At 44.2% G+C, this 25,249-nt stretch overlaps 1 protein-coding gene across 2 annotated transcripts in view; it reads left to right on the forward strand.

Moving 5' to 3' along the window:
• Positions 1–25,249, forward strand: part of EHMT2 (euchromatic histone lysine methyltransferase 2) — a 45,010-nt gene that overhangs the window by 10,302 nt on the left and 9,459 nt on the right. For both annotated transcript variants that reach the window (XM_054977077.1, XM_054977078.1), the window contains exons 5-22: positions 339–411; positions 560–660; positions 3,275–3,418; positions 4,601–4,750; positions 6,615–6,729; positions 9,646–9,747; positions 12,249–12,394; positions 13,277–13,420; positions 14,070–14,299; positions 15,644–15,835; positions 17,358–17,440; positions 19,215–19,321; positions 20,058–20,180; positions 20,914–21,015; positions 21,966–22,070; positions 22,984–23,138; positions 23,253–23,420; positions 25,033–25,177. In XM_054977077.1, coding sequence (XP_054833052.1) covers positions 339–411; positions 560–660; positions 3,275–3,418; positions 4,601–4,750; positions 6,615–6,729; positions 9,646–9,747; positions 12,249–12,394; positions 13,277–13,420; positions 14,070–14,299; positions 15,644–15,835; positions 17,358–17,440; positions 19,215–19,321; positions 20,058–20,180; positions 20,914–21,015; positions 21,966–22,070; positions 22,984–23,138; positions 23,253–23,420; positions 25,033–25,177 — 2,385 coding nt within the window. The remainder of the gene's footprint in view (positions 1–338; positions 412–559; positions 661–3,274; positions 3,419–4,600; positions 4,751–6,614; positions 6,730–9,645; positions 9,748–12,248; positions 12,395–13,276; positions 13,421–14,069; positions 14,300–15,643; positions 15,836–17,357; positions 17,441–19,214; positions 19,322–20,057; positions 20,181–20,913; positions 21,016–21,965; positions 22,071–22,983; positions 23,139–23,252; positions 23,421–25,032; positions 25,178–25,249) is intronic.

A 25,249-nucleotide genomic window follows, 5' to 3' on the forward strand; every position in this document is an offset into this window, starting at 1 on the left:
GTACTTAATCTTTTGATTAGGTGATCTTGCTTGATGGTGTTTTATGATTACAGAGAACTGAATACAGTTGCTGTCCTAAGCAGATGTAAAATTTTATAGAGCAGATGGCCTGTAGTCAGCTTGACCACAGTCATATCTGTTTATTTGCAGGCAGTATGCTTTAATTGTCATGTCAAGCCATTAGTATGTTGTCTTTTTCCTGCATCATTTAGTTTGATTTTTGATTTAAAGATACAATTTTTTTTTTCTTGATGACAAATCAGTCAGTCTTCTGCAAGGGGGCCACAACCACGGAAGATAACAAGGATGTAACTGTCCTTCTTTTTCTATCCCTCAAGGTCCCTGAGAAGAGAGTTTCTGAAATGCTGCATTTTCGAGTCTCAGATGACCTGAGGAGCATCGAGGAGCCAGGTAGACCTTGGAATCAAAGGGTGTTGGCTGAACTGTGGAGATGTTTGGGCTGGGATAGGAGGGGGATTGTTCTGTAAAGACTGAGGGGATATTGTAAGAACCCTGTGGAAATGTTTTCATATTTCTGACATTTTTCTCTGTTTCATAGAGGAACCTGCCAAGCGCCGGAAGTATGACTACATGACCGATGCAATGCACAAGAGAATGCCTTTGTCTCTCCAGCGATCAAGTCCTAGAGCCACTACCGAGGTACACCTCTTTCTGTCTTTAATTTTAAAAAATTCTTTTAAAAATCCAGACTGAGTTTGATTATGATTATGATGACTGGTACACAGCAGAATGAGATGGAAGAATGAGTTACACAACTATAAACTGTTAATTTATGTTTTGGGGTCATGTATTGGAATGCTTCTTGATGTTTAAAAAAATACTTCCCTCAATTTTTTTAAAGGCATAATAAACAGAGGGGTAGAACTTTTGAACTCGTGTGGAATTTTTAGTGGTAAGAAAAATCCAAAACTGGGATCTTCCCCCTACAGTCTGAAGTAGGGTAGCCAATTCCATCACCTCACCATGCTGGCCACCCATTCTCTTACATATATGAACTTGACCTTAGGCTTCTCATACACATGAAGTGGTCAGTGAAGTGAATGAATGCTGTGGTAGTAAAAAATGACTAGACTTCTTTCAGGTTGTAGTTGGGAGTGACTCCTTTTGTGCGCTTCCGCAAATAATGAAATGTCTCAAAAACCTGAAATAGGAGGGAAATGTGAGGATAAGTACTGGCCCAATCTGTCGGGGAGACTGAAGAGGTTGGGATTTATCTGAATGGTGTCAGTCGACACTGTGATATCACTTGGAGATGTGTAACAGGAAGCAACATCAGCCAATTTATTTTTTTGTTGAACAAATATGCCAAATCTATCATAAGCCAAGAAAATCCGTTGACATAACTTTTAGCAACACAATAATGTAAATTCAATAAACATCTATGTAAAAATGCGTCTAAGACTGTGCTTGTTGCCTGCAGTTTTTAGAAGTGTTTCGTGTTTTTAAAATTGAAGTTGTTCATATTGTGGCTATAAATGAAAAATATAATAAAACCATTATTAAAAACGGAATTAAAGCTGTTTCAAAAAATTGCTGCCCAATTAATTAGTGGCACCTTTTCAATTAATAAAAAGCCTCACTTTCCGTTTTTATTTGATGCATCTAACCCTTTGGCTCTAATTAGGATGTTATGAATGCTTGAAATTTTTTTTCTCTGAGGGCGTTTACTTCCGAGCCAGCTCCTGTGGGCTGCTTATGTGACAGAGTGTGCAAGTGAGTCTCATTCACCCCCACCCTCCTATGTAGAAAGTGTAGTGTTATTGGGAACTTCTGTACACATCCCTCTGTGTGCATATGCATTGCCCACACATTCTGGTCCTTCCTGTCGATTTGTAGAGGGCAGATGATGAGGTAAGTATATTTTGGTACACAGCAGATCACCTAGCATATTTTTGTGTTTGCTTTCTTTCTTTGTGAGCCAGGACAATGAAAAGCAGCAGTTTAGTAATGTTGAAGCCCTGACCTGGATAGCCCAGGCAAGCCCGATCTTATCAGATCTCAGAAGCTAAGCAGGGTCGGCCTTGGGTAGTAGTTGTATGGGAGACCTCCAAGAAAAAACCAGGATGGCAGACTCAGGCAATGGAAAACCACCTCTGTTAGTCTGTTGCCATGAAAACACCAGCAGGGATTGCCATTAGTCAGCTGTGCCTTGATAGCACTTTCCACCACTCGTAATGTTGAAACATTGTTTTAGTAAAATAGAGCAGAGGCAGTATCTGCAGTTGTTCTAGAATGGTCCAGCACTCGGTGCTCTTAAGATATTAAAGTATTTCAGGATAAAAATGAATTAATGGCCTTCCTAAAAAAGCCAGTGTAGACAATCAGGTGTATCTCCTTCAGGAAGGCATTCTATAAAAGGAGCCACTACCCAGGATGTTCTTTTCATTACGGTAGCCAACTTTACCTCAGGTAATAGCCTCCATCTTTTGTTCTTGCAGAAGAAGGTTCATATGTGAGAAAGTACTCCCTCAGTTATACATTCTAGGCATGGTGGTTGTGGAGGGCATATAGTCCTGTGTCACCCTCCCACTGTGTGGATAGTCATACTGGATTAGTATGAGGGTTTTCCATTGGAGATTGGTTTGGTGATTTGTATGGGGTGGGGCAGCATAGGGCAAGTGTTTCCATATTTGAAACTATAGGTGCGACTGTCTCCACATGAAGTTCCTACCACTACATATACAGATTGACTGCCAGAAGAGTCCTGTCAGGGATGAACCAATCTATCTGGCAGAAAATCTAAATGATCTCTTTAGGTTATAAAATTGTTATACAATTGAGAATTTATGCTGTTTTTTAAAGGTACCCCAAAACCAGCTGTTTCAGATGAGCCTAACTGTAGGGCCAAGGCTAGTTCCTGAAGCCAGTGAGCTGACAGAACATGTGTATGTGCAGCTGAAGCAGGGGTGGTCTGTGATGTGGAAGTGAGGAATGTTGAGACGATTGTGGGTCAGTTACCAACCTCCAGCTGAGGCCCGGAGTTCTCCTGGAGTTACAACTGATCTCCAGACTACAAAGATCAGTTCCCCTGGAGGCGATGGCAGCTTTGGAGGGTGAACATCACATCCCACTGACTTCCATCCCCAAACTGTGTTCCTTGAGCACCACCATCAAATCTCCAGGCCAGAGATGACAACCATGTTGTAGTTAATTCGGTCCCGTTAAGCAGGAGGCCTCTGTTCCAGGGGTTCTTACCACCCAGGTGGATACACTGGGTACCCCCTCCATCTAATCCACTCATGCATCTTTCCAGATCACAGTGACGGAAGAGATGACCGCCCCAGCCACTGCCTCTCAGGAGGACAGAACTCACGAGTGGGAGACAGAAGTGGGGGATGACTTCAGCCTCTACTATGACAGCTATTCTGTGGATGGGCACATTGATTCAGACAGCAAGGTATGTGTAATAAGGCTTCTTAAGAGCCATTTTGGTAGGACTGAGGGACAGAAGAGTGGCCGACCCAATTAATAATGATATCGACCCCTTAAAACTCACTTTTTTTTGTTTTCCTTATTTTTTTACCTCACCTTTCCAACAGCAACCCCCCATGCTTTTAACAAAAACTAAACCACATAGAACTATGTATAAAAAACTGAAAATTAAGAACATCAGAAGTTGCTGTGGCAGATAAACCAATAATCCCCAGTCAGCATGTTCAGTAGTTGCCCATTAGGTTGGATTGTCAGACTAGGGTTATGGAGACCTGTGTTCAATCGGTTTGTCCAGGTTTGCTTGGTTTATTCTACTTCTGTTACTGTGAAAGCAAGGAACTAGATCTGGACAGTGTGCCTGAACATTCGAAATCATACTCTGTGACTTGGGTCATCAGATTTCACCAGGCATTGCCCAATTATTTCTAACTTGCCCATCCACTGGGTGAGAGTTTATTAGATTCAGGGTGGACAAAAGGAAATACTTCTTTACTCAACAAATAACTAAACTATAGAAATTCATGCTCAGTGGACACTGTAACGGCTGCAAGCATAGATGGCTTTAAAAGAGGGTTAGACAGATTCCCAGAGGAAAGCTCCGACAGTGACTATTAGCCGTGGCAATGAAAGGGAACATTTGGCAGTGACAATCTTCTGAACACAGTCCTAGGTGGCAGTATCAGGAGAAATCCTTGGCCTCTGTGTCCTCTTGGCCCACCAGGGAAACCGATTTACCACTGCTGGGAACAGGAACCAGCTGAACCACTTACCTGTTCCAGCAGGTCTTATCTTACGTTCTTAAGCACTATTAGCTTCAGAAAAATAAATGAGATTCCTGGGAAGCTGAACTCTGCAGTGATAACCCTTCTGTGGTTTTTCAGCGGTCCTGTGGAATTGCATTGTAAATGTTGCATCAGTTCTGTGTGGCTTTAGACACAAGCAGCCGCTCTTATTTTAAGGATATTTGCCCTGGAAACTCACTGCTGGTTCTCCCAATATGGTTATTACCAGAGTGGAGATGTACCATGAGGATCCTGAGCCCATCATGTAATGCCTTGTGAGTGTGCACACTCTTCCTTTATGTCTCGGCTGAAAGCAGATCCCCCCCCCCCCCAGTTAACGTTGCTCTTCCTTTTTTGTATTTCAGTCTGATGCTGCAGAGGAGCACATGAGTGAAGAGGAGGAGGAGGAAGAAGAGGAGGAAGAGGAAGAAGAAGAAGAGGAGGAGGAAGAAGATGAAGATGAGGATGATGATGAAGATGAGGATGATGAAGAATCGGGTAACCTCTCTGACAGGGTGAGTTGCAGCTTTCTCTTTTTTTCCCTTTTCACCGCTTTATCTTCGTTTCTTTATTTTTTTGTTTCAGTTCAATTGTTGCTTCTTTTCTCCCACTGTGATTTCCAGCCCCATTGTGTCCTTTAGTTTTTAAAAAAATCTTTTTCTCTCATACATACGTTTATCATCTAACCTGTTTACTCCATCCCTATCACTTTGTGTGTTCGTATTCCTTGCTGCTCAATGGCCGTAGCTTAACAGATGTTTATTAACCTGCCACAAACACCAGTTTTCAAAATGCAGTGAAGCTGCACTAACTGGTGCACACACCTGGTGTGCAACTGGTGCATACATCCTGATTTGGGGGTGCCAAAAATGTTGCATGAATTGAGAGTTGGTGGGATTTTCTAGGAGCTGGTGTAACGAGCCCCCTGCCCGTGTCTTAACTAAGCTTCCACTATTCCAAAGGAAAGATTTATATTTTCTCTTGGACAGCTTTCAGCAATTAGTTCAAGACCTGTCAAACAGAATTGCTTCTTTGAACAATTTGCTTATCACTATATTTATTTATATATAGGGTTCTTTATTGCTTTACTGCTTCTCATCAAGATACACAGACACCTACTAGAGTTTAATCCCTTTTATTGAAAATACACCCTAGTTTTTTAATGAAGCAAATAATTAAAAGAGACATGGTTATTAATATAAATCGTACAAAAACAGAACACAGAAAGGCAATAAGAATTAGGTTTGCTAACATTTCCTAATAAACTCTTTAAGTTTAAAACAATCAAAGTTTCTATGAAATGCATTAAGATTCTCATAGCATACCATGCAGGGATAAATTCTCACCTAGATTCTCATGAGCTATCTTTCAATCAGAACTCTAATCTGTTATCTGAATTTGCATGTTTTATAGGTTATTATATGCAAATATCTAAGATCTTTTCACATAATAGCATAAACAAACTATGATTGGTTTGATGCTTCATTGAATATTCATAATTTCTATTGCATAACCTTCTACTTAGCCAAAAAATGACGTTTTAGCCAACTTGCAAAACAAAACTATACATCTGTAAGAGACGGAAGAAAAAGTTAAGATAGTAGATCACTATTGGTTAATTCTCTGATAGAAGAACATTAATCTAGATAGAGTCCACTATTTTTAATTAGCTGTCAAAGATGAAATCACACCTGTTTTGGTTACCTAATACTCTGAAAAAACACACACAGTTCATACAAAGTTGAGAAGTTCACCCAGAATACAAGTGTATCACTCTGTATTGGTTAGTATTGCTTAGTATAATGTGCTTTAATCTATATTATTGTAACTCTGGTTTGGTGGGTAAGACAGATCTTAGCATTCCAGCAAGAGGAAGGAACTTACTCTTATGGTTGCATTCAGACCTCCCTCCCACCCTTTCCTTTCAGTGCTTTACTAAGAGTTACGATGGTTTTGAGCCCAGTTGCCAACCCAGTTAATGTGTTTGTGCGGTAGGTCCCAGGTTCACATCCTGTGCAACCCTTCTTTGGGGCGATCAGCAGGGGAAATAAAATTGCTTTTATTCACTGCTTACGGGAGTCCTAATCGCATGCTGGAAGCAGGGTACCCGGGTCCTTTGGTCTAACTCAGCAAAGTTCTCCTTATGTTTGTATTAGATGCCTGGATTTTTGCACCCCTGCTTGTTTGAGGAAATGGTCTCTCTCTCTTTTTCAGTTGCAGAGAGTGAGCGAGCTCTGTTCTGAAAGGAAATAATGTTATTAATGTATTGTGTGTTCCCTTTAGGACTTAGTTCCTGTACATGCTAGGAATAAAATGTCTTAGGAAAAACTGTTCTCTTTACTTGCCTTTTTCTTAACCTGCTTGTTCTCATTGTCCCAGAGTGCTGCGTCCAGCTCCAAGCGAAAGGCCAGAAAGCGCTGGCGGAATGACAGCCCCTGGGTTAAGCCATCCCGTAAACGCAAGCGGAAAGAGCCACACCCCAAGGACACCAGAGGTGACTGACGAGGACAAAAAGGGAGGGGGTGAAGTGAAACCAAATAGACGGTCCTACCGGGGAAGGGGAAAAGCCACGAAGATGGCTGGTATTAAAAGAATGTTAGAGGTATTAAAAGAATGTTAGAGGCCTATGGGCCAATATTGAATGATTCTCTATGAAAAAAAAATCTTCACAAACAAAACTAGCCTGTTGATATGAGGTGCATGTGTGTGGAGCTAGAACTGTCATATACACCAGGCTTTTATAGAAAGAAAACATTTATTTATTTACACTCCACCGTTCCTTTGGGCTCAAGGCGGTTTACAAATCAAAAATTAAAACCAAATAACACCCCACAATTCCCCCCTCCCCCCACACAAAGATGCCTGTTCATATGCCATCAAAATACTGACAAAACAAGCAGTCATTGTAGAGCCTCCTGAAGATCTCCAAGGAAGGGGCTTCCCTCACGTCTTCAAGGGGCCTATTCCATGGTGCAGGAGCTGCAGTGAAAAAGGCCTGAGTTCTGATCCACACCAGGCAGGCCACCTGAGTGGGAGAGTAGCCAGCAGGTTGCTCTCACTCACGTGATCTCCCCAGCACCCTCCTGCTTCTTGTGGTCTGGAGTGGTAAGCCTTCTTCCTGCTGTCCATGTGAAATATGCTTCCAAGTGGGCTTTGCATATATTAAGGCAGTTGTGCCAGTTTCTGACCTCTGCAGCTTGAGAGCTGCCAAGTGAAATGGTGGCACATTGAGGGCTTGATAAACTTCCTGGTTTTACTGCCTGCCTGGGACTGCACAGCCATGAAGGTGTGTCTCTCACCTGGGCCAGCAAAACATGTGGATGGAGGAGGGCATTCAGCTTGGTGTATCTGAGGCAGTGCAGGCCCAGACTACCTACGTGTTTGTTTTCAGTTGACTCTCTGTTAGGAGAAGAGCAGATTAACAGCAGCCTAACCCAAAACACACTGAGACTTGGATTATTATGCTGGATTCATACATTATGCATAGTGGCTGCTTCCACACACATTGGATAATGCACTTTCAATGCTCTTTAGTGATCATTTGGAACTGGGTTTTCGTGTGTGAAACACAAAATCCACTTATAAAAGATAACTAAAGTGCATTGAAAGTGCATTATTCAACGTGTGTGGAAACGGCCCTTGTACAGACTCGATATAGGCCAGGGGTTCCCAGTCTTGCTAAGCCTGTGAACCATTCTTTTGAAAATGGGATGTCAGTGCCACTACAAAATGGTTGTCATTCAGGGCTATAGCAAATCACAGAACTTTTTGGGGGGGAGGGAGTGTTGTAAGGTGGAAGCAGTAGTTTCTGAATAGGTGCTCTCTGCAGACACAAAGGAGATGCCCCCTGGGTTCTTCTGATGCATCTCCTCCCGTGAGGTGGAAGAAAGCCAGTATTAACTCTTTGTCTTAGGGAAGGCATACTTTGTCAAAAAGGTAAATGGGTGCCAAGATGTCTATTGGTGGGTGCCACATTGGGGATCATTGACTTGGTTTGAAGCATCAGTTACAAGCCTCTTGGTTCTTTTTCAATGCTAACTGTAGTTGGCAAGCTATTAAAATCGGCAGACGTAGAGCTTTTCTTCTGAAGTAGAATCAGAATCTTACTTTCAAACCGTGTGTTCCAAATGCTGGTTGGGAGGGAGAGTACTAACCTTAAATTTCTGATTAAAGTACTAACTGTACCTTTCTGAAAGGGAAATTGTGAATAGAAAGGGAAGTGAGTGAGCCTGCAGCTTTTCTAGTTTTCTTTAAATTGTTGTTCAGAGTATCTCCTGAACCAATAACAATAATAATGATAACATTCGATTTATATACCGCCCTCAGGACAACTTAATGCCCACTCAGACCAGTTTACAAAGTATGTTATTATTATCTCCACAGCAAAAGGCACACTAAGGACACGCCAAAAGACCGCTGCTGCCATCCAAAGCTTTATTCACAAGTGCCGAGGGTCAAATCAAGAAGACAGGGGAGAGAGCCCACACTCTCCGGCTGCTCCCGGCGGGAGATGGGCAACGGGTTTGCCTGGCTAAATTGTCCCGTTTCACAAGGCTCATTGTAGAATTTATTTGTGGCTTTTGATGAAGCTGTGAGCCTTGCGAAACGGGACAATTTAGCCAGGCAAACCCGTTGCCAATCTCCCGCCGGGAGCAGCCGGAGAGTGTGGGCTCTCTCCCCTGTCTTCTTGATTTCACCCTCGGCACTTGTGAATAAAGCTTTGGATTGCAGCAGCGGTCTTTTGGCGTGTCCTTAGTGTGCCTTTTGCCTTGGAGTTTGGGACCGTTCCCCCTGTCTTTTTGCCCTATTATTATCTCCACAACAACAAACACCCTGTGAGGTGGGTGGGGCTGAGAGAACTCTGAGAGAGCTGTGACTGACCCAAGGTCACCCAGCTGGCTTCAAGTGGAGGAGTGGGGAATCAAACCCAGTTCTCCGGATTGGTCCTGCCCTCTTAACCACTACACCAGACTGGCTCTCAGTGGTCTTTTCTTCTGACAGAAAAAGAATATTTTAATGACAGATGTAGGTCCATTGCAGTGCAAGGCTTGGGTCAGAAAGTCATCTTTTCCTCTTGCCAGTTTTTGGATAATAGTAAGTTATGGGATAAGAAGGTAGGCCTCTTGTGAATCACTAAACAGAAAGCAGGGCAGGGCTAGTTTTCACAGTCAAGGTGTGTGTGGTGGGGTGGTAAACAGAGAGACCTCCCAGGATTATTAGGGGCCCAGTACTGTATAAATTCATAAATTACCTGGAGGCAGATGACGTCAAGTTCCTCAGGAGCGTGAAATTCTCCCGGTTGATCTCCAAATGGGATGAATGGCCAACAAGAACTAGGGCAAGCAAGTGAAAAGGGATGTGACTAGCCAGCATCATGATCTTTCCCTGCATTTGGATTTCTCTTTTCCAGGACTTAATGGTGGCCCTTCAGCCACTCAGAGCGAGTACACAGAAGTTCCCCTTGGCTGTCTGGAGCTGCCCAGTGAAGGGGCACTCTCCCCCAACAACGCTGGTGAGTGCATTCCCTCCTGTAGTCACTGGAACAGCCGATGTGATCCAGTGGATTGAATTTGAGCAGCCTCATTTCAAAGCTGGGCTAACCTTTGGACTTGGACCTGAGCAAATTAAGACTCTTATTTACTCCTCCATTGTGGGGAGATGTGAATGACTTTGCCTTGATTTAAGGATTCTGGGAACGTGGTTGGGAAGTGGTGGCAGAAACAAGCTCTCTCCCAGATAAAGTTAAGATACCAACAGGTAGTAGAAGACAGAAAATCTCAGGGGCGTGGATCATATGTCAATTACCTACTTTATTATGGGGCAGTCATGAAGTATTTCATGGAACAAATGCCTTTATGTAGGCCTATCTTGTGTCGTGGTGCCATGGGGCGGTGTTTTGGGTGGCATTTTGAGTTGCAGTGTGTTAAAGAAAAATTTCTTTAAAGGGTTCAGATTATATTTCCCAACAGCCATCACCCACAAGTAATCAAGACACGAAACAGTGATCCATGAAGAATTAATGAGCTTTATTTACAAGATGCTATGCCATGTTCTTTTTTTTTTTTTAATTATTTTTATTGCAATTAAACTATTACAACGTACTAACATACACATATAACTATAACTGAAATAGTAACCAGTACAAAACTTTTGTAATACAGGAGGTAGTTAATTACATACAATTAAGAACTATGTAATACAACAAAACTAATAGGCTACAATATAAAGCTGCTAGAAAGAGTAATTGTTTGAAGTATTTTTGATTTAGGCTGGATATTATTCTTTTCAACATGTTCAAAGAATGGAAGCCATTTTTCCATGAACTTGGATTCTGTAGGAAACTGTTCGGCTATATACAGGTCATTGTGAGTTTTTTCCATTATAAAATGATTCCATAGTTTTTCAAACCACGAATCTACAGAGGGTGCGTGATCTTTTTTCCAAACCAACGCTATCTCGTTTTTTGCTACTACTAATAAAGTTGCTATCAATTCTTTTCTAATCATAGGTATTTTTAAGTCATCCCATTGATCTAAAAAAATGATTTTGGGATCCAAAGGGATTTCATATCCTGTAATTGTATTGATTAATTCAATCACTTTTTCCCAATAATTTTTTATAAAAGGGCAACCCCACCAACAATGGGCAAACGTACCCGTTTCTCCACAGTTTTTCCAGCATTGTGGGGAAGCTGAGGGATATATATAAGATAGTCTCTTAGGCGTAAGATACCACCTGTGAATAATTTTAAATGTTTGCAGCTTAGTTAGGATTACATTTGATCTAAATATAGTTGAATTCCAAATCTTATTCCATATCTCAGGTGATTGTTCTACTTTGCAATCTTTGGCCCAGCTGGATTGACAGAGAATTTGCTTTTTATTCAAAATACTCAATAATGTAGTGTAGAGTATGGAGATCATTCCTTTTTTTTGAGCTGTGTAGGAGCGTAATATCATTTCAAATCCCGTCATGGGAGTTTTCATTATTGTTTTTATGTCTATTTGTTCCATCATATTTTTAATCTGTAAATATCTAAACCATAACAGTTTTTGCATTAGTTTGTCTTCTATTTCTGATTTCTCCATCAGGCCTGAATTTGTAGCTATATCAATTAATCTTGTTATCTTAGCCTGTTGGAATATCTTTATGAAACCAGTTTCTTGACCTGGAGGAAACCAAGGCTGATCTATGCCATGTTCTGACATATGCATAAAAATCAGCCATAGCAGAGAATCTTACATACTTTCCAAAGTTAATTGTTTACAGAAAAGAGATAAAATTGTTATACAAAACTAGATACAAACAATTCTTCAGAATCAAATTCTTCAGGAGACATGGCACAAAACAGGCCTGATTGACAAGATAGTAAACTCTCTCTGTAATATAAACATGCTCCATGTCTGGTGCCACAAAGGAATCTTGGGTGTCTTCCTGAGAGGGATCTTATTCAAGCTAAATTCTTGAGTACAAAGTGAAAACAAGAGAGATACTGTCCTTGCAATAGGGGTTTCTAACCTTACTTACCTACAATGTCAGAAGGAATCTGCTGACAAAAAAACCCCTTTGCCTTCTGTGTGACAGGTCAACTCCAATCAATGTGCATACATAGGTCTTTTAGAATGGGGGTCATAGAAATTCCCTAACACAGTGGAAGAGGCAGAGCTACAAAAGTCATGCAGTCAGACCAGAAACCCTTCCACCTGTGGAAAAATGCTCAGTGGATTCAAGCCATAGTTCTGCCACATTGGTGGCGGTGGAATGTCTTCTGGATATTTTGTCTTGAGGCTCCAAAACCATTTTGTCCACAACTGGAAGATTGTTAATGAAAACTATTTTATGAAACAAGGATATAGTGCAGCATTGAGGGAGATAATGTGAGTCACCAAAGAATTACTGATTTAAGATGGTAGGTCCCAGTTTAGAGTGGCCCAAGTCTTGTATGTGTGTTCTTCAGTTGAAAATGGCTGTCTCTGGGCCCCACTTTGTTTTCCTTCCTTTCCCCCTTGACAGGGGTGTCCAACGAGACCAGTTCACTGGAGACAGAGCGCTTTGAAGAACTGCCCCTCTGCTCCTGCCGCATGGAAGCCCCAACCATTGAACGCCTCAGCCAGCAGGCCGGAAATCAGTGCATGGCGACAGAAAGCGCAGATGGGGAGGTAAGAAGGCAGGAGATTTTAAGAGGATTGATTAGGAGACTGTGGTACCTAACTTACGTTATCAAAGCAGAGGAGGATGCTGGTTTTTATATGGTCATGTTCTTTTATGGGCAACTTGGAGTGCCCTTGTCCCAGTGCTCAACAAAAAACAAGTGGAACTTTGGGTGGTGCTATGCAAATGAAGGAACAGCCCTTGGCAGATAGGAACCAACTTGATTGGTAATTATTATGGTCAACAGGAATGGGAACATATTCAGCCCCCACACCGCTGCTGCTGCTGCTTTGGTCTCAGTTTTAAACGCAAGGTCAAAGCCTTTACCCATGGGACTTTGCAGACATTTAAACTGGGCTTCTGCCCATGCTAAAGATGCTGCTCAGTGGCCTCTTAAAGCAGGGCCTTTTCCTGGATGAGCCACCTCTGTACGCTTGAATCCTCAACTGAAGCTCTGCTCTAGGTTTTCAAGGTCAGAGAAGACTGACTGGTGGCTAATAGTAACGGGCTCTTTTGGTGGTGGCACCTCTATTAGGGAACTCCCTCCCTGTGGAGGCTTACCAAGCTCTGGTTGTAGATCATTTCAAGAGCCTGTGGGTGAATTTGGAGTGTATGGATTCAGACTGCAGGTGAAGGTTAACGCAGTTCAGCACAGCTCATTGTGAAATATTGCCTCCGCATCAGAAACAAATGTGTCAGAGGAAAGAGAGTCTAATATGTCCTTCACCCTATAATACTAGTTGTCTCTCTGCAGAGATTCTTTTCCCTCTTAGAGCATTCAGTTATGTCACCCCCTATCCTGCAATCTGAATGGCTCAGCCCAGACCCAGGTTAATTACCTCAGACAGGAGTAGGCCGGTAACAGACTCTCTCTCTCTATGCACTTGTAGCTTAGCGGCTGCAGCAGCAGCATCTTGAAGCGGGAGACGATGCGTCCCTCAAGCCGGGTTCCCCTCATGGTCTTGTGTGAGGCACATCGAGCCAGGATGGTGAAACACCACTGCTGTCCTGGTTGTGGCTACTTCTGCACTGCGGTGAGTGACAAAAATTGAGAATGGCTGGTTGGGTGTGTGTTGGGGGGCAGCCGTGACTGAGATGGCATCTGTGGATCTGGTTGGGTGGGGGGTGCTGAAAGGAAGGATGACTTTGGATTGCCCATGTCTGTGAGAGGGCCAGGTTGGGGCTATGGGTGGGCCTGTGCACAAATGTGTGCCAGGCAGGGTCCCCGAAGTTAACGGTGGTAACCTGGGCCCTTTTCACACTGCCTACTGGGACTCGTTATGACGCGGAACATTGCACTACAAACGCGGAAAATCGCGTTTTCTTGCGTGAGATTTGCACGACATCGCGTGAGAAAATGCGATTTTTCGCGTTTGTAGCGCGATGTTCCACGTCGTAGCGAGTCCTGACAGGCAGTGTGAAAAGGGCCCTGCAGTGCCACAGGCCCTGGATCTGTTGCTCTGTTGATGAGGCAAAAAACTGAAGGCTAGGCTGTCATTATTTAAACTTGTGGTAGCATATCTAGAGTCTTTTTACTGCCTATCAGAAATGTTAATTGTTGTACATCTCTTCAGGCGCAGAAAGAGGCTGTGGTAGCCAAGCCTGTCTCGGGAAATTCAGCAGACCAGTCATGATGTTCCTGACTTCACCTTCCAGAGATCCTGACAGCTTCTTTTTTTCCAGGGCACTTTTCTGGAATGCCACCCTGATTTTCGGGTGGCTCACCGCTTCCACAAGGCCTGCGTGTCCCAGCTCAACGGCATGATCTTCTGCCCACACTGTGGGGAAGATGCTTCTGAGGCCCAGGAGATCACTATAGCCAAGGCAGACACCTCCACTCCAGTCCCTGTTCCACCGTCGCATGGGCAGGGAGCCTCCGAGTCCACAGGCCGTGCTGACACTACCCAGCCCAGGTGAGGGGAAGGTAGTGTGCTGGGGACAACTGGCCCCTGGTTTCTCTTTAAAGGCAAGTATGTATTTGATTGTAGCGTTTTTTTCTGTGCATAAAGGGTTTTTGCAGTTCTTAGCTCTTTGGAAAGACCTGCACCCAAATGGCTGATTCCTTATTTTAAACCAGTAGGTTAAATTTTAGTCCTATTTGTTTGCTGGATCTCTTTGTCTCCTCAGCCTTGCAATTCCACTTCCTTCCTAACAAAGCAAACAGCCACACCTGTGCTGAGGCCCTCTGTGAAGATGTTGTGAGGCCCCTCTTTCCCAACATCTCTCTAACTCTCCCTCCCTGTCAGCCCTGTGTCTGCCTCCCTCACGTTTCTCAGCCCGGTGCTTGCTTTGTCCCCCTCTTTCCAAGCGCCATCTCCCTAGCCTGCCTAAAGTCTTCCTGTTTGCCTAACGTGAGCTTCCGGTACACCTTTTTTCTGCTCCTTCCCCCAGCCCCTGTATGAGGGTTTTCCCTATCCAAATAGGCCTCCCACTTTGCAGAAGATGCACTCCTTTTTGGTCAGTTTTCTTTAAAAGAAATACGTTAAAATTATAATAAAGAATTGAAATGGGTGTTGATGTGTATACTGCTGCTACTCCAGTGAGCAAGGTTTGAAGCTTTCTTCTGAATTTGGTGGCTCTTCCTCCAATGGAAGAGCCACTTAAGTTGGGCAGAAGTCTCCCAAAGCTGGATATGTGCCTTTATAATCTGAATGATCCAGTCTCATAACTAAATCTCAGAAACATTTAAAGTAAGCCTACACATACACTCTTTCTAGTGTGTGTTTTTGTTCCAATACATTCTACATTTCCCTCACTGTTCCCAGACCTTTAGGGGGACGGGCTGTGGCTAAGTGAGGCAAAGTGGTGAGAGTCCTGGGGTCAGCCTCTCAATAGGAGACGTAAAAGACCTCTGCCTGAGACGGTGGAGAACCACTGCCAGAACCACTACTACAAGTAGGTAGTACTGAACTTGATAAACAATGGTCTGACTCTACATAAGGCAAATTCATGTGATTTTTCTCCTAAAGCTTCTGGTATGTTTCTGAATATTCTGTAAAACTTCAGCATTTGGAAAGGCAATCTCAAAGCATACTTCGCAGTCTTTTTCAAAGCTTATAGCAAAGGTTAGCTTTTTTAAAAAACAAGTTTTTAAAAGAGTTTATAAGGAGATTTATCTTCAGAACAGGTCTGATATAGGTTAGCTTCAGCAATAGCAACTTGTCCAGATTCACCTGACAATCTCCTTAACTTCCTAGGATGCCAAGGAGGACATTCTTATCTGGGTGTCTTATAGCTCTCTGTCTCTTTTGCCTCAGTGCTCGGATGAGAGGGGGTTCAAGCATAGAGCCCTCCATGGAAGATGCGCCAGGTCTTGGTGGCCCAGGAATTGACAGTGCCGGTCCACGTCTGATGCTGCCTAATGGAGCAGTGCTGTCTGCACAGGGCCTGCCTTCAGGTTCTGGGCGTGAGCAACTGGAGCGTGCTCTGGTGGTACAGGAATCTGAGCGGTGAGTGAAGCTGTGCCGCACCCCCATCCACCATGAAAGCAAGCCTTCTTTTATTATTGGAATATCAAATAGTAAAGAGGCTGGCTACTGTGTGAGCAGATGTTGTATTAAATTAATTCATATGCGCATGTTTAAAAAAAAGCATCAGAACATTTTTAAAAAAAACAGGCAACCCGAAGACAAGGCACTTGAGTCCCTACTTACTCAGGGGGATAGCCAGGTATGCAGAAATGTATAACTTAGCATATTAGCTAGAAGAAACACAACCCTTACACTTGCTTAACGAGAACTTAATATGCTTGAAGAGGGATGGAGTGTTGAGAGCAGCTGAGAGTTAAAGGAAAGGGAGAAACTGGCTTTCACATGAAGGGGTAGATTTTCTGAGTTTGGGGGGATTTCTGAATTGCCCCCTCCCTGTGATTCCTAGTAGGATCCCAGCCTTACTCTATACCTAGTAGTAAAGTGGCTGCCCCCATTTGTAACAAAAGCTGCACAGTGGTGCGGGGCCCAGGCAAAGAAAGGGGTCTCTACTCACTGGAGATTATCCAGTTAGTTTGCATCATTGTACCTTTCAACCTAACTGCCTGATGAGGGCTAAATATGCTCCAGGAGGGAAGGAATGTTGAGGGCTGGATATATTTCAGGAGGGAAGGAATATTGACAGAAACAGGGCATCAATTAAAGGTGTCTGAGAAGGAGAGACTAATCAGCCTTCTTAAGCCCCTGAGAATGTAGATAATCTTGGAGGGGAAGGTGGGGATGATTTACAAATTCTCTGTACAAATACACGTTGCATTCTCTGAGGGGCAGTGAGACCATGTCGCTTCAGGAGTGGAAGTCAGATGTTTTGCTTTCCCCGCAACAATGTGGTCCTTGTTGGGAGTGAATAACAACCATTTACTTCTGTGTACATATTTAGAGATGCTGCTCAGGTGAGGGGCTCCTCCTGTCCTCATCACCTGTTCTTGCTTGCTTTGCCCTGCCTTGGTTTCTGTTTCCCGGTTACTGTAAAACAGCGATTCTTGACAGGGGTGCGGGTGTCCAGCAGATTTGGGGGCAAATGGGGGTGGGATTCAGGATTTTAGGTGCCCTCTACTTCCTACTTGCAATGGAGAGTTGTTTTATATGTCTCACGCTACCTTAAGGATAAAATTCCAGATCCTAGCTTTCTTTCCCAAGCCCTTAATGCAGCAAACCGGAATCAAACTTCATATCTGGGACACGATTGAGGACCATTCAGCACTGGGGTCTTGTAGAATGTTCGCTGATATCCATGTATTGTTTCTCTATATCATAAAGAGAAATAAAGTGACCTCATCTGAAATGCTGTTATTTCCCTCCCACCTCCCCCAGCACTTTAAAAATTAGGATGCATTTGAAGTTGATGGCCCTGACCTGTTGAGTCATGCTCACCAGCACATTATTGCCCTGAATCTTTGAAGAATTTCTCTTCGTCATCCAGTAGTATATGTTTTTTGTCTCATTTGCCTGGCCTGAGAAAACACACACCCTTCTGTTGCAGGCGCAAGAAGCTGCGATTCCACCCTCGGCAGCTGTATCTCTCTGTTAAGCAAGGAGAACTCCAGAAAGTGGTGCTGATGTTGTGTGAGTTGCTTTGAGCATGCATTCCTTCATCCACTACCTTTCAGACATTAGTCTGGGTAGACTAGTGGTGCCCCTGAGCCAGTTTAGTGGGTGCCGATATAAGACTTAAGTGGTAGTGAGATAGCACGGCTATATGCTTTAAAAGTTACCATCCAGTTTTTCATTCTGGAGTACCATTTCCTCCTCTCATTTTGGGTTTCAGTGTAATAACAAAAATACTTACTGTTTATAAAGTGCTTTTGGGTCTTTGAAGGGCATTATCTTGTAACATCCCTGAAAGGTAGGTCAATATTATTATCGACATATTGAGAGCTAGTGCGGTATCCTAATTAGACCATTGGACTAAGATCTAGGAGACCCAAGTTCAAATCCCCAGTCTGGCCTGGAGGCTTGCTGGGTGACCTTGGACCAGTCACACACGCTCTGCCTCACCTACCACGCAGGGTTGTTGTGAGGATAAAATGGAGAAGAGAACAATGTAGGCCTTTATAGGCTCCCATTAGGGAGAAGGGCATATATATAAATGTAGTAAAATAAATAGATGTGTTATACTGAAGCTGAGAGAATAGCAACCTTGTCAGAGGCCACCTAGTGACAGAGCAGAAATTACCAGCAGGCAGTTTCTGGCTCATAGCTCTGTCCCCTAGTCAGTAAGCTGTATCAGCTTTAATAAGTAATTATGGTATAATTTTATAAACCGCATCTTTTGAGTGATTCCGCACATGTTGGATAATGCACTTCCAATCCTCTTTATAGATCATTTAGAACTGATTTTTTTTGTGTGCGGGACAAAAAACCCACCTCAAACGACTGATAAAGTGCATTGAAAGTGCATTATCCAACGTGTGCGGAATCAGCCCTTATAGAGTATATTAGTTACGACAGTGACCTATTCAGCAGGTCTCTGGAGAGGCAGCATACAGATTTTTAAAACATATCTGAACTAGTTTGCTTCCTTTGTTACCAAAAAAGAAAAAAAAGGGCAGGGTCCAAGATGGGAAGAAGGGGATGCCAACGGATCATAGTTGGAGGAGGAGAGGTCTAAAACGAACTGCAAGACATATTTTTGTGTTTGTGTTCTACTTACACGGCTGGGATAGGCATCTTGCCTAACTTCTGTGTGAAATGGTGCCCTTTAACTATCCTCCCATCCCCACTTCTAGTACCATGTTTGGGGCTCAGGAGAATCAGAGGGAAAGACTTGAGTTACCAATGAGGGTGTAATGAGGATTAGCGGGATTTGAGTCCAGTAGCACTTTAGAGACCAACAAGATCTTCAGAGTGTAAGCTGTTGAGCGTCAGAGGTCCCTTCTTCAAACGCGAGCAAGAAGGTACCGCTGTACTCAAAATCCTGCTGTTCTGCTGAAGACCAACACGGCTACCCGCCTAAAACTAACAAAGATTAGGTCTCCTTAGAGCAGCCTTGTTAACATGTCTGGCAGAAGACGCTATTCTCCTGCATACTGGAGGAGAAAAACACTTGCTGCTTTTAAGCCATAATATGCACTAGCTCCCCGGGGTTTATCAGAAACACTGTCAATAAACAAACAAAATAATAGCAACACTACCGAGGCTTATTTGCAGTCAGGTAGGAAAAGAGTGGATACTGTTCCTTTTTTCCCCTTCCAAATGTAGACCCAGTGGGCAACTATGCTGAGATCTTCTTTGGACACCTTTCACTTTTCTGCGTACCGCCTCTGAAATGGTGTTCGCCATGTTAAGTTTTGACTGTGGTTTTGTCTCTCAGCTCTGTGCTTCTGCCTTTCTTTTCCAGTGGACAGCTTGGACCCTAATTTCCAGACTGAACAGCAGAGCAAACGGTTCCCACTGCATGCTGCAGCACAGAAAGGATTCATGGAAATCTGTCACGTTCTTCTGCAGGTGAGAAGCAGGGCTGTGTCTGTCTGTCTGTCTCCCGCATGCTCTGGGCTTCCCCTCCTGCATCCAGGACCAATTCCTTCAGAGTTAACCTTGCTCTTTCTTATTCTGTCTGTGATCATTCCTTCCGCACTCATCTACGTATCAGCCTCCCCAAAGTCTCTAGCTTTTCAGTGTTCTTTGCTGTGTGCTATGTCTGGAACTCTTTTTTCTTTAATATCTTGAAATCTTTTTTCATCTTCCTTCTCAAAACTCACCTTTTCTTGGAATCCTTTGTCTTAACTACCCTGAACCCTCAGTTTTTGGATGATTCTCCTGCAAACCTGGGGCAATTCCTAGGTTTGCAGACAAATATTTAAAAAAGTTGAAATAATTTTTTTTTAAAAAAGGGGATTTCCTGTGGTAGTGGGGCTGGTGAGAAGGCACTCTTTTAAACAGAAGTGATATGTTTCTGCCATAGCAGTGTAAGCAGGAAAAAGGGGGGGCATGTCACTTTCTCTTGGTCTAATGTACCTCATAGGATTGTAAAGATAAAATGTAGGGGGGAATAACCATTTATGTTACCCAAAGCTCCTTGGCAGAAATGTGGGATAAAAATGAAACTGGGGAAAACGGGAATGAAGGAAAGGCCCCTCTTGTTTGAGGCCCAAGAATGATGCAAAATGAAATGTGGGCATGCAGTATTAAAAGAGAATATACAGGGTCTCTTTAACTTCCCCATCTTTCTCTCCCACTGCAGGCTGGTGCTAACATAAACACAGTGGACAAGCTACGCCGGACACCGCTCATGGAAGCGGTCGCGAACAACCATGTAGAGCTAGCCCGTTACTTGGTCAGAAGAGGCGGTTGTGTTTACACCAAGGTCAGAAGATAGAGGGAAACTTTTCTGATGTCCATATGAATGAGTGGGGAGAGAAAACTTTCTTATTTTGGTGTGTTTGTTGCTGTATAGAGCTCAGATTGCTACTTCTTTTCTGTCAGTATTCCTCTGCCTTTATTAGGTATATGAAAAGCAGAAATTCCACAGGTACTGTTTTTCATGATATGAAAATAAGGAATGCCTCATCAATTTAATTTCAGCCATTCAGGATGCTGTTAAAAGAACAAGGTTCTTTTGAGGGGTCGGGGGAGCAGCAACTTTTGTGTTGGAGGCAATTGAGAGTAGCATTTGTGGCAGGAACAGAACTTGGTTTTGAACATCCCACTGTGAGAGGGGCCAATGCACTAGGGTGGCCTGAAGGGTTATGTGATGAGGATTCACAAGAGAGGCACTGTCTGAACACTTGTTTTGAAAGCTGGATCGCTGCGTGAGAAGCTTGCTTCTGTCACTGCACAGATATCTACAGTTCTGAGGTAGAATTTTTATCACAGCAAAAACAATCAACAGGTCTGAACCAGAAACCTCTGAGGAATATCAACTTTCCCCCCCTATTGGTGAACTCTGGGGTGTGCCAGGGGTTCCACTGTTTCACCTCAGATATAACAGGAGTGGGAGTAAGAGGTGAGCCATGGGTGTGGCCTGGTATGTGGGTCGAGATGTTGACGTGCACACCTTTATACATGTTAATTGCGTTCTTCGTTCTTTCCAACCAAAGGAAGATGATGGATCTACATGTCTCCATCATGCAGCAAAGAACGGCAACGTTGAGATGGTCAGCTTGCTGCTCTCCACAGGGCAAGTGGATGTCAATGCTCAGGTGAGTGAAGAGCTTGGGCAGAACCCACGCCCGGCAGCTTTTACTCTTCCTCCTCCACCACCACCACCATGTTGCAAGCCTGCGGTACAGGAAGCTAGTGGAGAGACAAAATACGTCAGAGTGGGCAAAGAAAGAGGAAAGTATCTCTGCAGAAACTAACTCTGTATTTGACACGCTGTAACCACCATGAGGTCTAGACATTTTAAGAGGTTTTTTTTTAAAAAAAAAAATTAAACCAGGATTCCCATCATCCCAAAAGCTGATTTGCAGTTAGTGGGTGGTAAGCATTCCCTTCCCAGCTCCTCTGTGGTGCTGTCCAGTCATGGATTGCATGGTTATTGATGAACCAGATGATTGGGGCTGGTGTGGTATAGCGTTCAGGTCTGGGAAACCCAAGTTTGAATCCCCTGCTCTGCCAGGGAAATCTGCTAGGTGACCTTGGGCCAGTCACATACACTAACCTTACCTCACAGGGTTGTTGTGAGGATAAAACAGAGGAGAGGAGATTGATGTAAGCCAGTTTGGATCCCCACTGGGGAGCAAGGTGGGGTACAAATGAAATTAAAAATAAATTGTGTGGGGAGGATAGTCAGGGTTATCTTAAGGACCTCCTGTTACCATGGATGACCTGGTTTGTATAGTGTCTGTGAAGTCGTTTCTACTGCCTGTTGGAGTTCTATGTGTCATACAGCATGGCTACATCTTGCCACATGAACTGGGCTTGCAGCCCCCTTTGTCACCCCCTGCAGAAGTGGTGGGTAGTATTTGTACGGCTGCTCCCCAGGCATTGCTTGGAGACAGTGGCTGAAAATGTTACACCCTGCCTTCTGGTTTTTCATCTCTCCTGTTCATAGCACTCATGCACACTCTCTCTCTCTCTCTCTCTCTCTCTCTCTCTCTCTCTCTCTCTCTCTCTCTCTCTCTCTCTCTCCTCTTTTTTCCTCATTTAGGATAGCGGGGGGTGGACCCCCATTATTTGGGCTGCAGAGCACAAGCACATCGAGGTGATTCGCATGCTGCTCACTCGGGGAGCCGACGTCACCTTGACAGACAACGTGAGCTTTTGGCCTCCTGATTGCTGGGTGGGAGAGGCATGAGACTTGTTGGAGTCAGACAACCACTGGCATGGAAAAAGGCAGCGGGCAGGCCTGGCTCATGGTACCAAGGACAGCCACTGGCTCAAAGGGACCTTAGCCCATTGAGCTTCTCAGTTATATCAATTCCATCTGGAGCAGCCGTGGCATACCAGCGTCTGAGAGCACCCTGAACCTCCATGCCCGTCTTTAATTTTTTTTCTTCCTATCTTTTCACCTTTCAAGAAGGAAATGGCAGAAGGTGTCAATTTAGCAGGGTTGGGGAAGAAAGAAAAGGGGAGGGCGATGGCCGGTTATTCAGATACTTAAAAATAATTGTTCGGAAATTCTTTAATCCATGAGTTCAATTAACATTTTAGCTATTACAGACCTAATGATAAACTCAGGGAAGTGGACATTCTGTGTGAGATAGTGATGAGCGTTGGGCTTAGTACTGTACTAAATATTTAGTAGTTTATGGAATACTAAACATCCTTGTTTTCCTTAATGTGAGGAACCGTGGTTCAAATCCCCACTTGGTTCAGTTTACATGGGTTGCATTCAGTTAGCAAACTTAACTAGAGTTAAGTTAGAATGTGCACAAACTTCAGCAGGAACTGCATGTGTGCCTTGCTCTTCACTCCTCCCTTCTGGCATAGAGGATCCTCGTAAGAAGCTTAACTCAGGTGCCCTTGCCTGATTAAATGTCTGACAGTATAAAGCAGCATTGCACATTCACACATCTGCGGAAGCAGATTAGACTTCATGGAACATACATGGAAGTGTTTTGCCTAATTGTCCCCTTGTCTATCATGGTTCTCCTGATCCTCAGTATTTTTGGGTCCCTAGAGTGTCTCGTTGGTCACTCTACTCTTTTGCTTCTTCTCCCAAACAGGAAGAGAACATTTGCTTGCACTGGGCCTCCTTCACAGGAAGTGCAGAGATTGCCGAAGTCCTGTTGAATGCACAGTGTGATCTCCACGCGGTCAACTTCCATGGAGACACACCCCTGCACATAGCTGCCCGGGAGAGCTACCACGATTGTGTCCTGTAAGTCATGGGATACCTGGGCTCTTGTGTTTGTTCATATATGTGAGGTCGCATTGCAGGGTGGGTCAGTCCAGCTGTCCCAATTTCCTTTGTTGACCTTCTGCCCGCCTGCAGCCTGTTCCTGTCACGAGGGGCTGACACTGAAGTGCGGAACAAAGAAGGGGACTCCCCTGTGGACCTGACTTTGGAAAATTCAGAGGTGTGGTTTGCCCTCCAGCTCAACCGCAAGATCCGCCAGGGCATCCTTAACCGCTCCGTGCGCACAGAACGCATCATCAGCAGGTGAGCCGCACTGGCTATATGAGGGGAGAAAAGTGGTGTGCACTCCAGGTCTGGGAATCAAGAAAAAAAGCTGGATTTTTGTTGATATGGCAGAATCAAGCTTTCCTGGATCACGTTAGAGAATCTCAGATCTGGTCCAGGTACGCAGATTTAGACCCCAGAATAAATCCAGGTAAATCTGGATTAATTCAGGAAATGGGGCGTAGCTGTTCCCCTTGCTGTTTCCTTGCAATGAAACGGCCTTTCCCACCTTTTTTTGGAGAGGAGGGGGGACTGCGAAAGAGGCAGGAGAGAGAGGGAGTGAGGCAAGGAGGAAGGAGTGAGTGGCCGATCCATGCAGGAGCTCTCCGTGTTTGCCTGGCTTCTGTGAGCGTAGGCTGAGTTGCAGAAGTCCCCTTTGCTTCATTTTGGTTTGAGTGGAATTACCTGTTTTGACACAATTCTTTGGTGTGATGTTGGTCTCCATTCTTCACTTTGGTTCTGGGGGGATTCCATTTCCGTGCTTCAGTTTGGTTCTCTTGGGCTTTCTCTGGGAGGAGCTCAGCGTGTATTTGGGAGTGTATTTGACCATGGCAGCCTCGCCCCAGTGTGCTTCTGCAGTGGGTATCGACTTTGACTTTTCCCCCCATAGAAAACAATGGGGTCGCTGGGGGCAGCTTGTTTAGGGCCCAGAGAATTGGACCCTGGGGTCCAGTCTTCCTGAAACTTGGGTGGGGGGCAGTCAGGAGTAAATTCTCTGCAAATTTGCTGAAGTCTGTTTGAAAAATGACATGCACACCCCAACCCCTCCTGAATAGTTTTCCCCATAGGGAATGATGGCCAAATTAACCCAGATTTCTTGGATCTGTACAAACCAGATTAGAGAACCTTTCCCAGATTTTGGGAATCCTGGATTTTTGGGGGATCCCTGAATTCCAGATCTGGATTCCCTTGGTTTCTTTTCTTTCTTTTTTTGGTGCCCACCCCTAGGGGAGAGCAGAATTTGGATGGATGAGCTGATGCTGCTCTTTGCTTCTCCTGGTGGATGAAATTGTATCTGCACCCCTCATCTTTTGAGGAGTTGGGGCCATTTTAAATGTTTATTTAGATGTTTATGCCCCACTTTTGCTCGCCAATGAGGACTCAAAATGACTTACAACATGACTCTCCTGTCCACTTTTATCCTTGTATCAGCCCTTTGTTGTGCCCAGAGAACCCCTCAGCACAACTACCATAGGGCAGCAAGGGAAAGGCTTGCCTTCCTTCCCAGGCTGCATTTGTTCTCTCTCTTTGCATGCTTGGGCTCATGTGGATCACTGTCAAGGAGTCTGAATGACCCAATTGGTGGAGCCATGGCAGCAGAAGCCCCCCCCACCTTTCCCTATGAGTTTTGGGGGTTCCAAGTTCCTTTTACCCTTCACCCTGACTGAAGGCAGAGCTCCCTCAGCATCTTGAGACAGTGACATCCTCAGTTCCCAGCTTTTGTAGTTACTACTTCCATAAGCATGTGGGAAGAGTGACGGCAAAGATTGTAAACTTTGCTTTCTGCTTCACAGGTGCTTCATAAACACCACAGTCAACCCAACATCAGTCTTGATGTCTGTTGTTCCATTTGTCTTTTCCCACTTTCCAGGGACGTGGCCCGTGGCTATGAAAATGTGCCTATCCCCTGCGTCAACGCAGTGGATGATGAGCCGTGCCCGGAAGATTACAAATACATCTCAGAAAACTGCGAGACCTCCACCATGAACATTGATCGCAACATCACCCACTTACAGGTACTTGCACCGACTTGAAGGGTTTGGCCTCAGGAGTTGTGCTGCTCCCTAAAGGAACAAGGTTGGTCAGGG

The sequence above is a fragment of the Eublepharis macularius genome, chromosome 4, assembly GCF_028583425.1.
Source record: "Eublepharis macularius isolate TG4126 chromosome 4, MPM_Emac_v1.0, whole genome shotgun sequence".
Classification (NCBI taxonomy): Eukaryota; Metazoa; Chordata; class Lepidosauria; order Squamata; family Eublepharidae; genus Eublepharis; species Eublepharis macularius.